We start from the raw sequence: 11,965 nt of genomic DNA, 5'->3' as shown, positions 1-11,965 counted from the left end.
GCCGCTCTGCGGGCTGTGCCATCCGGCTGTGAGGCGGCCCCGCAGGGAGCTGGATGTCCGTACCGCCCTTCTCCGACCGCAGCTCGGAACCTTCACCGCACTACTGGGGTGGTGAGGGGAAGGCTGCCGTGTTTTGGAATGGCCTTTCGCTCCCGTTGGAGTGTCCTAAAGGTGTGAATTTCGAGTTGGAACGCAGGCTCGGCTTGTTTTAATTGCAGCGTGGCGGTAAGCGAGGCTGTGAGAAGCCGAGGCGCTCTGAGCTGCTGGAGCTGCGCTTCGTTTGCAGCGCCGTGCTTCTAGAATGAAAGCACGCAGTCTGTGCTCTGTTCCGCGGCGGATTAGGAAACGCTGTGGCTGGAAATCCAAGCAGAACGTGTGGCTGCGTGCTACCCTGCCTGGGAGAGCTGGCGGTGGCAAATTGCATCTGCTTGCTTCAGAGCACAGCTCTTGCAGTAGGATACCACTAAATCTCCTAACTCGATGTAAAAGACTTGCAGGTTATCTAAAAAGGGACAATAATTCCTCTATCAGAAATATCAGAGAGCGGTCAGACTGCCTTTATTTGACACCGTATCCCTAGTATTATGCTCCAGGGAAGTGCTGTGGAACAAATATAGGTCTGGCATACTACTGAGCAAAAGGATGACCTTGAGCTTGAGTACAGGGAAATAATGTAATTCTGTGGTAAAACACGGGGTCATGTACTCCAGATAAAATAGGTATTGCTTAAAAGACAGAACTTTCTGGCAGAAGGTGTCTCAGAACTGCTGTGTGATGGTAGTTTTAGAATAGCATCTGCATTTATAGCTCCGTGAGGTGATCAGAGGGATTATTAATGTCATCATGCTAGACTGTTTCAGTGCCATCTTATAAATGCTTTGCAGTTCTGGCTACTTGGTTGATAAGATTATGTTCTGATTTGCTGCATTTGAAGATGAATTCCTCAGATGAACTAGGAATGAGGAACTTTTTGCATGAGGCTGTTAAACATGCTGAGTATGGTGGCATTTTGCAAAGCGAAATGAAGGAGGGGGTTATTGGTTATTGTCTGTCTTCTCTGCATGTATGAGGGGCCTTCAAATGTTAAGCTCTTCATAGAAGCTCTAAATTGATCAGTTTAAACTTGAAAAAAAATTAATTCCTTATGACATCTGAGGTAATTCTCCAGGAGCTCTGGTAAGGGAGAAGGAGCCAAGAAATTAAGTGCATCTGACTTGTTCTGGAATGGACTTTGTGCCATGCAGGCAGGGTTTATAAACGTCTTTGAATCTCAGCTTTCTGTAGCAATATGAGACTCAGTAATACTAACCTTTCAGAGGCTTGTGTCTCCATGCCAGTTAATTCTTTTACAGCATGTAAAATGACTTCAGTGAGATCACTTGAAGACTGAGCTGAAGGAACTAGGTTCGTGAAGTTGTCCATTTGAAGGATCGTGCTCTGGAAGTAACTGGAATTCTGAAGTGCCGCTTCTGTAGACTGAGCAGAAGTGCTGTACAGGACATGTTACAAAGGACTAGGCTTAGGGCTGGTGGCCAGAAGCAGACTTCTCTTCGCCTCATGTACACTCCTACTCTTTTTCAATAGACTGAAATGTTCAGGGGAACCAGCCTGGCTTCACTGGTTCAAGACTTCTTGGAACTTAAGTTGTTAATGTAAAATGTGAATCAGAATACATCACGAGTCTTTTGTTTGTAAATAAAACAAGGTTTCTTTGTTTGCGAGGCTGGAGAGTAGTTATGGAGAGCCTTGTTCTCTTAGAGATTAGCAAAACTGCTTGGAGACAAGGTTTGAGGTCTTTCGTTCCCTTGTGAACTTGAGCAAGAGTCTCCTCATCAGTAGTTTAAAAAAAAAAAAAAAGGACTTTCTAATTCATCCACCTATTGGAGCTGGAAGACTTAGTGTGAATACAGCTAAAACTCTACAGGCTGGGAGAGTTAACTGTCTAATGAGCTGTTACTGGTCAAAGATAACAGTTGTGTTGTTAGGAAACTAACGTGCCATAAGGAATCTACTTAGTAGTTTCATCTGGATACCTGACTACCCAGATGATGAGCTGATACCCAGATGAATTTTACTCTTAAGCCTTGCTGCAAGATCAAATGCTGATTAACTACTCCATTGATGTTTAAGCTGATATGATGCACCTGGAAATAAGATACATTCAAACATACAACTGTCTAAACTGCACTATTAATTCTTTTCTAGATTAAATCAAGATGTCTTCAGGAAAGGCTTTCATTGGAAAACCAGCCCCTGAGTTTACTGCCACAGCTGTAATGCCAGATGGGCAATTCAAAGATATCAAGCTCTCTGACTATAGAGGTAGGCTTATGTGCATCTAATTAAACAAATGCAATCTCCTCACGTGCAGGAGTTGGGGGTGGGGTGGGGGAGCGTCTAATTAAGCCTTAGATTCGGTTTCCAAGTAACAGTGACCACTTGACTGTAAACAGTCTACAGTGATTTTGTTCCTTGCTGACTGAAGTATGTTTGGGAAGCTGTTGCCAGCATGGCTGAATGTCCTAATTATGATGATTGTTGAAGATATCAGCACAAAATTTGTCTAAAATAGAACAATTAAGTCTTATCCTAGATTCAGTCAGTTTGAGTCTGATATAACATCTTCAAAACATTAGGTGGAGCTACAAAATCTTGTAGGTTTATCTGTTGGTGGAAAGTAGAATTCTCTAACTAATGAAGCTTCTTTCTACTGAAGCACTGGAAAGCTATTCTCTTCTGTCACTGTTTGCAAGTTTGGTACTGCTATAGAACCTAATGTAAGAGATTAACTGGTGACATTGCTCTTCTAGGAAAATATGTTGTGTTCTTCTTCTACCCCCTGGACTTCACTTTTGTTTGTCCAACTGAAATTATCGCATACAGTGACAGAGCTGATGAATTCAAGAAAATTAACTGTGAAATAATTGGAGCTTCTGTTGACTCTCACTTCTGTCACCTTGCCTGGTAAGAATCAGCCTTCGAACCTTATGCAAGATTGTGTCTGGCCTCAGTTCTTACAGGAACTGGGTTCTGAGTATTCAGACTTAAGCTTAATTTACTGGTGTATCAAATAAAGGCATGTAGGAAGTACTGTCATTCCAAGTGCTTCTAAACAGGATGAGGAATACTGGTCAGTTCCTTTGTTACCTTGTGGCACCCTTCATGCATCCTGAGTGTGCTTAGGGTGAACCTCTTTACCTTGTGAACTGACCTTTTTGCTTTTAGGGTCAACACTCCTAAGAAACAAGGTGGTTTGGGCACTATGAAAATCCCACTGGTTTCTGACACAAAGCGTGCCATTGCCAGAGACTACGGAGTACTGAAAGAGGATGAAGGTATTGCATACAGGTAATGAGCAATAAGGTAAACCTGTTAATGTTATTGCAACATACAACTTTAATGCAGAACTTGCATATACTTGAACACCCGCAGTGAACTGAAGTTCTTAGCCATTCCAGATGTAAGCTTCTTTAAGCTATCACACTTCTACAAGGAGAGACGTTACTTGTTTAGACTTATAGTTTTGGTAAGCTAGATAAATGTCTGCTGCTTTCCTTTGATAACAGCATTACTTAGAGCGTTACCTATCTACGTGATGCAAGTGAGCTTATGCAAATATGGCTAATACAAGATTTACATAGTTATGAAAGCGATTAGAGGTATTTATTGAGGAATTAAAAGCCATGCCTTATCTTTTAGTCAGCTGAACAGTTGAAATTGCTGAGGGAGCTGAACTCCTGCTAATTCTTCATGTGACTAGAGAACTAACCGATTGGTCATCGGCCATAGCTGTACTTCTAAGAATTGCATAGCTTTTTTTTTCTTCTTTAGAAGGAATTTCCTTCTTGTTTCTTTTTTCTTTCCACTGGTATATTCCTTAAATCCAAATAAAGACAGGAAAGTAACATTTTATTTCATATTTATCTGCTATCTCTCTTAGCTCCTCTTGAAAATATGATTAATTCATCATGGTGTTGTATTGGCATATAAACAGAGGTCTCTTTTTGGGAAAGGAAGAGGTCAATAATACTATACCATGCCATTAAGTTTTGTGATAGAATATTGTTTCTGAAACTCACTTCAGACAAATCTGTCAGAACCTGTGTTTAACTTCAGGTCTGTCTTTGTAGGGGTCTGTTCATAATTGATGAGAAGGGGATCTTGAGGCAGATAACAATCAATGATCTTCCCGTTGGCCGTTCTGTTGATGAGACCCTCAGGCTTGTGCAGGCCTTCCAGTTTACAGATAAACATGGAGAAGGTAAGGGTTCACTCTGATTTTTAAATGGGTCTCTAGAGAACAGTATTAACTAAGGTTAAATAGGCTTGCTAAAAGATACTAAGTATGCATATAGAATTGTGCTTCTTGTAATGAAACTGTTTCTGTAAAGCTGTTTGAAGTGCACCTTAACACCATACAATCTTATTCCAGCTAATAGTCTATTAAGTATTTGCCTGATGTTGAAATCATTTAAACCAAGTGCTGGGTATCTTGGCAAGTACGTAGTAGTAGTCTATCTTCCTTCAATTAGATAATGCTCTTTAATACCCTTTCAATTAGAAGACACTCAAATGCTGAAGAACATGTCTTGTGCTTGCCTCTACAAGCAAAATTAACTTAGACTCAGCTCTCAGACTTGATAGACTGACACGATACTGATGATGTGTTTATTAACAGTCTGTTAGAGCATTTAAATTTTCTGATGATTTGCATCTGAGTATTGAGGCCAAGCGAAGGGGAAAATGGCAGAGTTCTTGTGCCTGTAGTAGTGGTACTGAGGTGCTTGAGGCTGATTGCTTTCCCTAAAAGAAGAAGAAAAAACCAAAACCACTAATGAAAGCTTTGATGTGGTTTATTTAAAGCCAAAATTGATTTATAGGTGTTAATAGTATTTAGCTGTCACTAGTTAATTGCAGGTATGGCTACTGGTCATGCTTAACTTGCTTCAGAACTGGTAGATCAGTGTTGCATTTTAATAAAACCAGCTGCTATTGTACTTGTGCTCTAGCCCAAAGGGTGTCAGTGTTTCTTAACTTCGATGCCATGTTCTATTTTCTCTTTCAAATGAGGAGGTATCCCTAATATATGTTGATGGGGGCAGTCACATGTCTTGCAAATGGAGCCTTTTGAGGTTTACTGTACCCTGGAGTAGTCAAAATCTGGCAGAAGCTCTTCTTACAGAGCTAAGACTGAAGGCTAGGCTAGGATAAGGTATATAGCAACACTTAGAAGCTGAGAGCTGAAGATAATGCTGAATTGATTAATGTATGTTCTATATGTTGCAAAAAATCTTAAAAGCTATGAGTTGCTGCTGGTGTGTTTTAATGACTGTATAAAACATTGAGCAGGAGTGGCTAGGAAGGCTTACATGTTCTTATTGTTTCAGTGTGCCCAGCTGGCTGGAAGCCCGGCAGTGATACAATCAAGCCTGATGTTCAGAAAAGCAAAGAGTATTTCTCCAAGCAGAAGTAAACTTTCATTGAGTGGAAACTAGTATGCCTTACATAAAGAGCAAGTACCAGTTATCGAACTTTGACTAAATAATTGCATTTGAGTCAAGGGATCATGCTATAGGTATAAACAGTAACTTTTTTTTACTTGAAGGAAAGTTTGTCCTGTTGACAGTAACTTCATAGAAAACCCTAATGATCAATATCTGTACATCAGGGCCTATTGACTTTAGTGACAATGCAGTATATGTGGTTAGCCATGTGTTGCATATAGAACAGTGGTTTCCTTTTGTAACTATTAAACTTGTGGAAAGAGCACATCGTGTACTGGTCTTATGTAGTCAAGAGCTTGAAGAGTGGCGCAGGCTGTGCTTTTGTTTCACTGACAAGTACTGCCAAAATTAATTCACTAGAAAATAACACAAAGGTGATCTCTGTAGAGGGAACTATACTCCTTCATGGCATATGGGTTATGGTGTAATGCTCTGGTTTCAGTAAGACAACTTCTAAATAGCAGTAAAAGATTATGGTCTCGCAACTCAGTCTGTTGAACTGCCTGTAGACAGCTTAATTCCTGGAGGCCTTCTGCAGCTCCATGGGAATGGAGATACTAACACCTCAGTTCTTAACAGAAGAAAAATCTGGAATGTAGAGCACAGTTTGACCCAGATCTGTCAGGTTTAAGAAATACTACAGTGCCTGGAGTGTGAAGCCGAGTTGTAGCTGACAAAGGCCAGGCAAGTCTTCATGAATAGTGTAAATTTATTTCTGCATTTGTTTTGGTCAGAATTGATTGCATAGGCAAAAACTCTGGGAATGTCAACATCTAATTTGAAGACACTAGAGACAAATTTCCTTGGATATATATGATGTGGCTTCTTTGGATACACAACATGGAATTGAGAATCCTGGGAGAAGTGAGAACGTGCTAGTTGATCATATGACTGCAAAGTAACTGGAGAAGATCAAAAGGGTGACACTATAAACTAGGATACTTGGATTGCCACAGCCTCACCTTTCATCTTTGTACTACAAATGAGTTTTATAACATGTGCATAAGGCCATAGTCATATGCCTTGATTAACTTAAATTTAATTACAGCTGTGTTGGCCATGTGGCTTCATGGTTAAAGGTGCCTTGTAACGATGTTCAGATCAGCAGGAGATACTGCTTTGCATGCAAGTGAGTTAGAGCCCTGTGATGTTTATGTACCTGTAAAGATCCAACTCTCAAATGCCAAGACCTTGTCTCTAACTCAATTAGTAAGAGTTCTATCCTGCTGAAGTGAACAGTAACAAAGCTGAGGTCCAGGGCTACTTTAAAGGAGTCAGAAATGGTTATCAGATGCCATGAGTACTGAACTGATGAGGTTGGAGTGGTGGGAGCAGACTTACAGTGAGAAATATTGAAAGTGAATCCCTTTGGTCTTGCTTAGCTGTGACAAATTCCTGAAGGTGTGTGGAAGTGATTCTCAGTTGCATCATTTTGCTTAGCATTTAGAGCCCATGTGATTCTTCTCATGGAGACAACAGAGCAGCATCCATAGGTTGCTGAAGTAATAGCTGCAGGGTCTAAGCAAACACTTGAATTTAAAGCTGTAGCTATATGGGAGTTATGTATAGATGCTTGATGAGGTTCAAGATAAGTGAACGGCTACTGAAGCAATACTGAATGTGAAGTTCTGCCCTGTCAATGAAAGGGAAATAGGGGAGGTCAGAGCTAATCTGGTGTCAAACTTTAGTTGTATTGTACTCTGTGTACTTTAAAGTACGAGGGAATTGGTAACAGCAATCCTTGGGATGGCTCTTGTGTGCTTCAGGGTATTGGAATGTGTTTTGTTTTTAATTCCTCTGGTATAACTAAAATTACTTCTATTGGAGCCCAGAGGATGTGGGCAGTCCCTGCTCCTGGGCCGCCCTCCTCCCTGAGGCGGCGGAGTTGTTCCCGCCCTGCCGGGAGGCGCCACCCGCCATTTCCCCGCGGCCGGGTCGCTATGTAGCTGCGGGTGCGGGGTGCCTCGGTGGGCGGGGCTGGTGTGGAAAGTCCCGATAAACGCCCGATGCCTTCGCTCGCCTAACGGCTCTTCTGACGTGCGGTGCTTCCTTTGAACACCACCGTGTGGCAGGCGGGCTGAAGCGCTCTACAGTGTGTTCACCCAGTGCAGCAAGCTGTGGTCCATGCAAGAGCTCAAAGCCCCAAACACCTGTGGGGCAGAAGCTTGCCTTGTGCTAATACTGTTATGTGTTTGTGCCAAGTAACCAGCTAAACATGGGAATGAATGCAATTAAATTGATACAGTTAAAGATTCTATTCATCCCTCGGCTGTGTGAGACACTAGGTTTCGTGTATGTTATTTCAAAATTAACAATGGAACATTTGTTTTGGTATCACTAAGCATTTCCTTATGTAGATGAAAAGTGCCACTTTGATAAAAGAGTTTCCATCTCTTTTTGAAAAATACTCCTTTAGAAAATCTTAAAAGTAAATGCCTTAACAAGCACTCCAGCCTTTCTGTGGGACCTTTGAATTTTTTATTGGCTTTTTCAACAGACCAATACAGCTGTAAGAACATAAGCAGATAGGTTACGTACTACAACTATTGTGAAATGATGCAGTTTGGTTAGAAAGGATGTGTACTAACTCTGGTAATTGTACTCTTTAACATACATCAGAAGAGCAGTGGATCTTACTGCATTCATTGTTTGAAAAATGTACTGTATGAAACTCTAGTTACTCTGATGTTCAGTAGTGACAGCCTGTGTAAGTTCTGAAGTATCTCGGACAGATGAAACTATAGAGGACTTGCAACAGAAACTTAGTGATTCAGTTTTGCAAGGGAACAATAAGAACTGCCAAGGGGCTGTGTGAAGCCATAGGGTGGGGTGGGCAGGCAGCTCTGCTCAGTGTGTGCTGTGAATGGACAAGCCCATGCAGCTGGGTGGCTGCACAGCTGAGTGGCAGCGCTGCATTGCTGGCAGTTCCTGCTGAGGTAAGCTCATCCCACCACACCTAGCGATGATGGCTTTGGACTTCAAAACGAAACTTGGCTCTTTTAGCTGAAACTTATATCACAGAATGAGTGTACTGTGGTTTATAATGTTTCTGTAGAAGATATTCATTGACTATATATCTACATGAAGTCTTGAAATATCTGTGCTGACAGAGAAATGTCCTTTGAGAAGGGGAAAAAAAGCCTTTTATCTACAACGAAAGTCAGGGAAAGATGAAAGTGATCAAAATTCACTTTTTCACACATACAGTTTCTAGCTAGGGAAAGAGCCTGCTGAGACGATTGAAGCAATGGAGGAATTCAGGAAGACTAGTCTGAGTAGTACTAGAAAAAAGATGACAGCATGAAACGAGAATCTAAAGCAATATAATAGTTTTTTTTCAATGCATTAATAGAGAAACTAATGATTCTGCGTGAATTTAAGATTCTATTAAGATTTTTCAGCCTACATAGCCATGCCTCCTCCTGCTTTAATTGAGCTGCAGGGATTTGCCCACCCCATCCTTTATTTTGCATGGGAAAAAAATGGCCTCCAGAAACTTTGGTGGTGTAAGACATCTGATTCTCTCTCAGTATCCTGTTATTAAAAATGAAATTGTTTGCCTGCTAAGCTGTGCTTGAATATCAACAAAATTTTCATGAGAAATGTATTCTGGATATAATTTCTCTTCATTGACATTATATGTATTCTTCATGAAGGTGGAAGGTCGAATACTTACAGATAGAAAATCACATTTTCAAGGGTTGTGGTGTATTATTGGAGAGATTTCAAATGTTCCACTAAAATATTTTCCAATCTTCAGCAAAACCTCTTTTTTTTTTTTTGTTACACTTCCCACCATGTTTCCCTTGACTGTATGCCAGTCATTGGAGAGAAATTACTACTCCTGTTTTCTCCTTCATAGTGCTGTTCTTCCAAGCGTTATCACTTTATACCTGTTCTCAGGTGCAGAAAGAAGAAAACCATTTGTATTCCTTCCCTGAAAACATAAAGGGGAAGTGCTCTGTTTGCATTCTGCAGCAAACATATTGATGATCTATGGTGAGATATGTGTTATGGTGGGAAGCCAAAATATACTTGTCCATTTTGGTAGATGAATGTGATGATTAAGGTTGAAGAGTTACTACAGCACAGAGCCAACTGTAAATAGCAATACCCACTTCCTCTTCAAGATCAGCTTTAGAACCACTGCACCTGGAAGCAGACTTTTTAAAAGCATGTTTTGCTTGGAACTGAACAGCATGCTGATAGCAACACTGACTGGTTGCTGCCTATCATTTAGACAGCAGCATCAGGAAGTAGCTCTGCAACACAGTCCTTAGTGACTCAGTTAATCCAGAGTGTTTATTCTTGCACTACTGAGACAAGAGTAATTGGTTTAACTGGTGGGGGGGAAAAAAAACAGGCCCTGAAGTGTTTTCTTGTTTCTGAGGAATAATCATTGTGTCTGCTTGTCACCAGATTAGACAGTGCTTTGCATTTAATCAGTATTGTCTGTCACAGATTTAATCTTAATAAAAATCTCACCATTTTTTTCTTCATTTCTGACTTCATCATTAACCTCCACTGATGGAGCAGGTAAATTATTAATGCGATGCGCATGAAGAAATGAAAAAATATTTGATTACTTTTGAAATGTATGGAATATCCTGCAAAATCTGAATTCAAATCCCAATATTTTCTTACTTTTCTTTACTGCTCAGGTCTTAAATACTCCCCCTGCTGCTTATAGTGAGGAAGAAAGGAACTTAAATGTTTAAAAATGGGAATTTAGTGAAAACTTACATAAAATGTGGTAGCTAAATAATCTGGCTAAATATTTGCAATGACTTGACATTTGTAATTGCCTCAGATAAGAATGTATTTGTGCTGCCTCGGGGTATAAAATGATCTTTTCCTCACCAGGCCTGGTCTTGTCAAAGAGATAAGAACTCAAACAGGTTCTCAGATTCTACTTTTATAAGGCACAAACCAGAAAGGAGAGCAATTGCAGCTGTGGTGCTCAGAGACTTGGCTGAAAGGCAGTAGGAACAAACAGAATTCACTCCAAACTACTATGGTAGGATTGAATATGGAGTTAAATATCTGTACTCTGTTCTGCCTGACATAACTGTATTGCCTGAAGCATCAAGAACACAGATTTGCCCTTACTTGATATAATACCACTAATATTTTTAAATGAATTCCAGTAATTACAGGTATTGCTTTTTAGTTACTGAGAGGAAAACCCCTCAGCTGAGTTATTGCTGGACACCCTGATCTACCTTTTGTTACTGCCAGAACACAGGAAGAAAATCAAGGTGCCTTGTCATGTGCTGCTTGTTAAACCATCTCACTCAAACAACCTCATAAAGATCAACATTTATTAGGCTTCATTTGTGTTTCAGTGTCCCAGGTGAGCCAGACTTAACAGTTCACAGCATCTTAAGATTGCTCTGTTTTTCTTTTCAGATGCTGACTTTTGAATGTCTGACATAGTTCAGTATTTGTGTGGTTAAATACACGGTGATCAGTTTTTACTTTAACATCCTTAGCTCTCCACAAGTCAATCATTGCATAACTTAAAAACACTCCATTCTCATGATTATTGCACCTTCGTACACTTTATTAACTAAACTACCACATATGGGAAATAAATTACAAAAAATTACAAAGAAATAGCTACAGTAATCTTTTTAGTGAGTGAAATAAGACAAAATATTTAATATTTATTAATTTAATATTTAATAAAGAAATCAACCCAAACCATTTTTTTTAACTTTAAACCATTATGTAAAACTATAAATCAACTTCCATTCTCTATATATTTCCTTCTCAGAGAATCACTGTTTATCCCTCTAAGAACATCACTGTCCTTCTAAGAGAGTCAATATTTTATATACACGACTACTATGAACCATCAGCTCAAGTCCCTGTTAAATTCCAGTTGACTTGGGAGCCTCTGGGAGGTTAACCAACATTTCAACCAGAAGTTAATCTGTAACAAGCAGAATTTAAACAATTGAATTTAATTATTTTGCTTAGCTTAAAAACAATTATTATTGTCACTGTCTGCTGAACAGCGCATGAATGTAACAAACACGTTTCTGAAACAACAGACACTGAACAAAGCCAGTGATCACAGGCTTGCTGCTGTGTTTACAGGAATAACAGACTAGTTATGCTGCGTTTTGATTTTGCTGATTCACTACCCAGACTACAAAAAAGTCCATCAAGCGTTGACTTATTGTGAGGGCAGCTTTAGTGCCTGGGTCTCCAAGAGGGATGGAGAGCCACAACACAAACTAAAGGGCTCAGTTCTGCATAACCATATTGGCATCAAAAGGAGAAAAGTGCTCAGCACTCTGCAGCACTGCACTGCAGTAAAGTAACAGAACCTCCATCAAACGTTCTTGTAATGTACTCTGTTATTTTAATGAGGTATAACTTCTCTGAGGTAAATTAATTCCTCATTCCCCTGCCACTGTGACCTATGAACAAATCTAACATAACAGTAATCTTCA

General features: G+C 40.1%; 1 protein-coding gene across 1 annotated transcript; it reads left to right on the top strand.

Moving 5' to 3' along the window:
* Positions 1 to 2,167: 2,167 nt before the first annotated feature.
* Positions 2,168 to 5,769, top strand: PRDX1 (peroxiredoxin 1). The gene is made up of 5 exons (XM_010716180.3): positions 2,168 to 2,322; positions 2,811 to 2,964; positions 3,226 to 3,348; positions 4,131 to 4,261; positions 5,388 to 5,769. Exons 1-5 carry the CDS (start codon positions 2,217 to 2,219, stop codon positions 5,471 to 5,473), a joined length of 600 nt encoding a protein of 199 aa, XP_010714482.1. The 5' UTR covers positions 2,168 to 2,216; the 3' UTR covers positions 5,474 to 5,769.
* Positions 5,770 to 11,965: the final 6,196 nt, after the last annotated feature.

Source organism: Meleagris gallopavo, chromosome 10 (genome assembly GCF_000146605.3).
Source record: "Meleagris gallopavo isolate NT-WF06-2002-E0010 breed Aviagen turkey brand Nicholas breeding stock chromosome 10, Turkey_5.1, whole genome shotgun sequence".
NCBI classification, from domain to species: Eukaryota; Metazoa; Chordata; class Aves; order Galliformes; family Phasianidae; genus Meleagris; species Meleagris gallopavo.
Note: the sequence above shows the minus strand (reverse complement) of the source record. Positions and strands in the feature narration are given on the sequence as shown.

Bases quoted from the DNA above. Each gene is read 5' to 3' on its own strand.
- PRDX1 (XM_010716180.3), top strand. From the start codon at position 2,217: ATGTCTTCAGGAAAGGCTTTCATTGGAAAACCAGCCCCTGAGTTTACT. The intron at 2,965-3,225 runs GTAAGAATCAGC...TTTTGCTTTTAG, and splicing joins CACTTCTGTCACCTTGCCTG to GGTCAACACTCCTAAGAAAC. The intron at 3,349-4,130 runs GTAATGAGCAAT...CTGTCTTTGTAG, and splicing joins GATGAAGGTATTGCATACAG to GGGTCTGTTCATAATTGATG.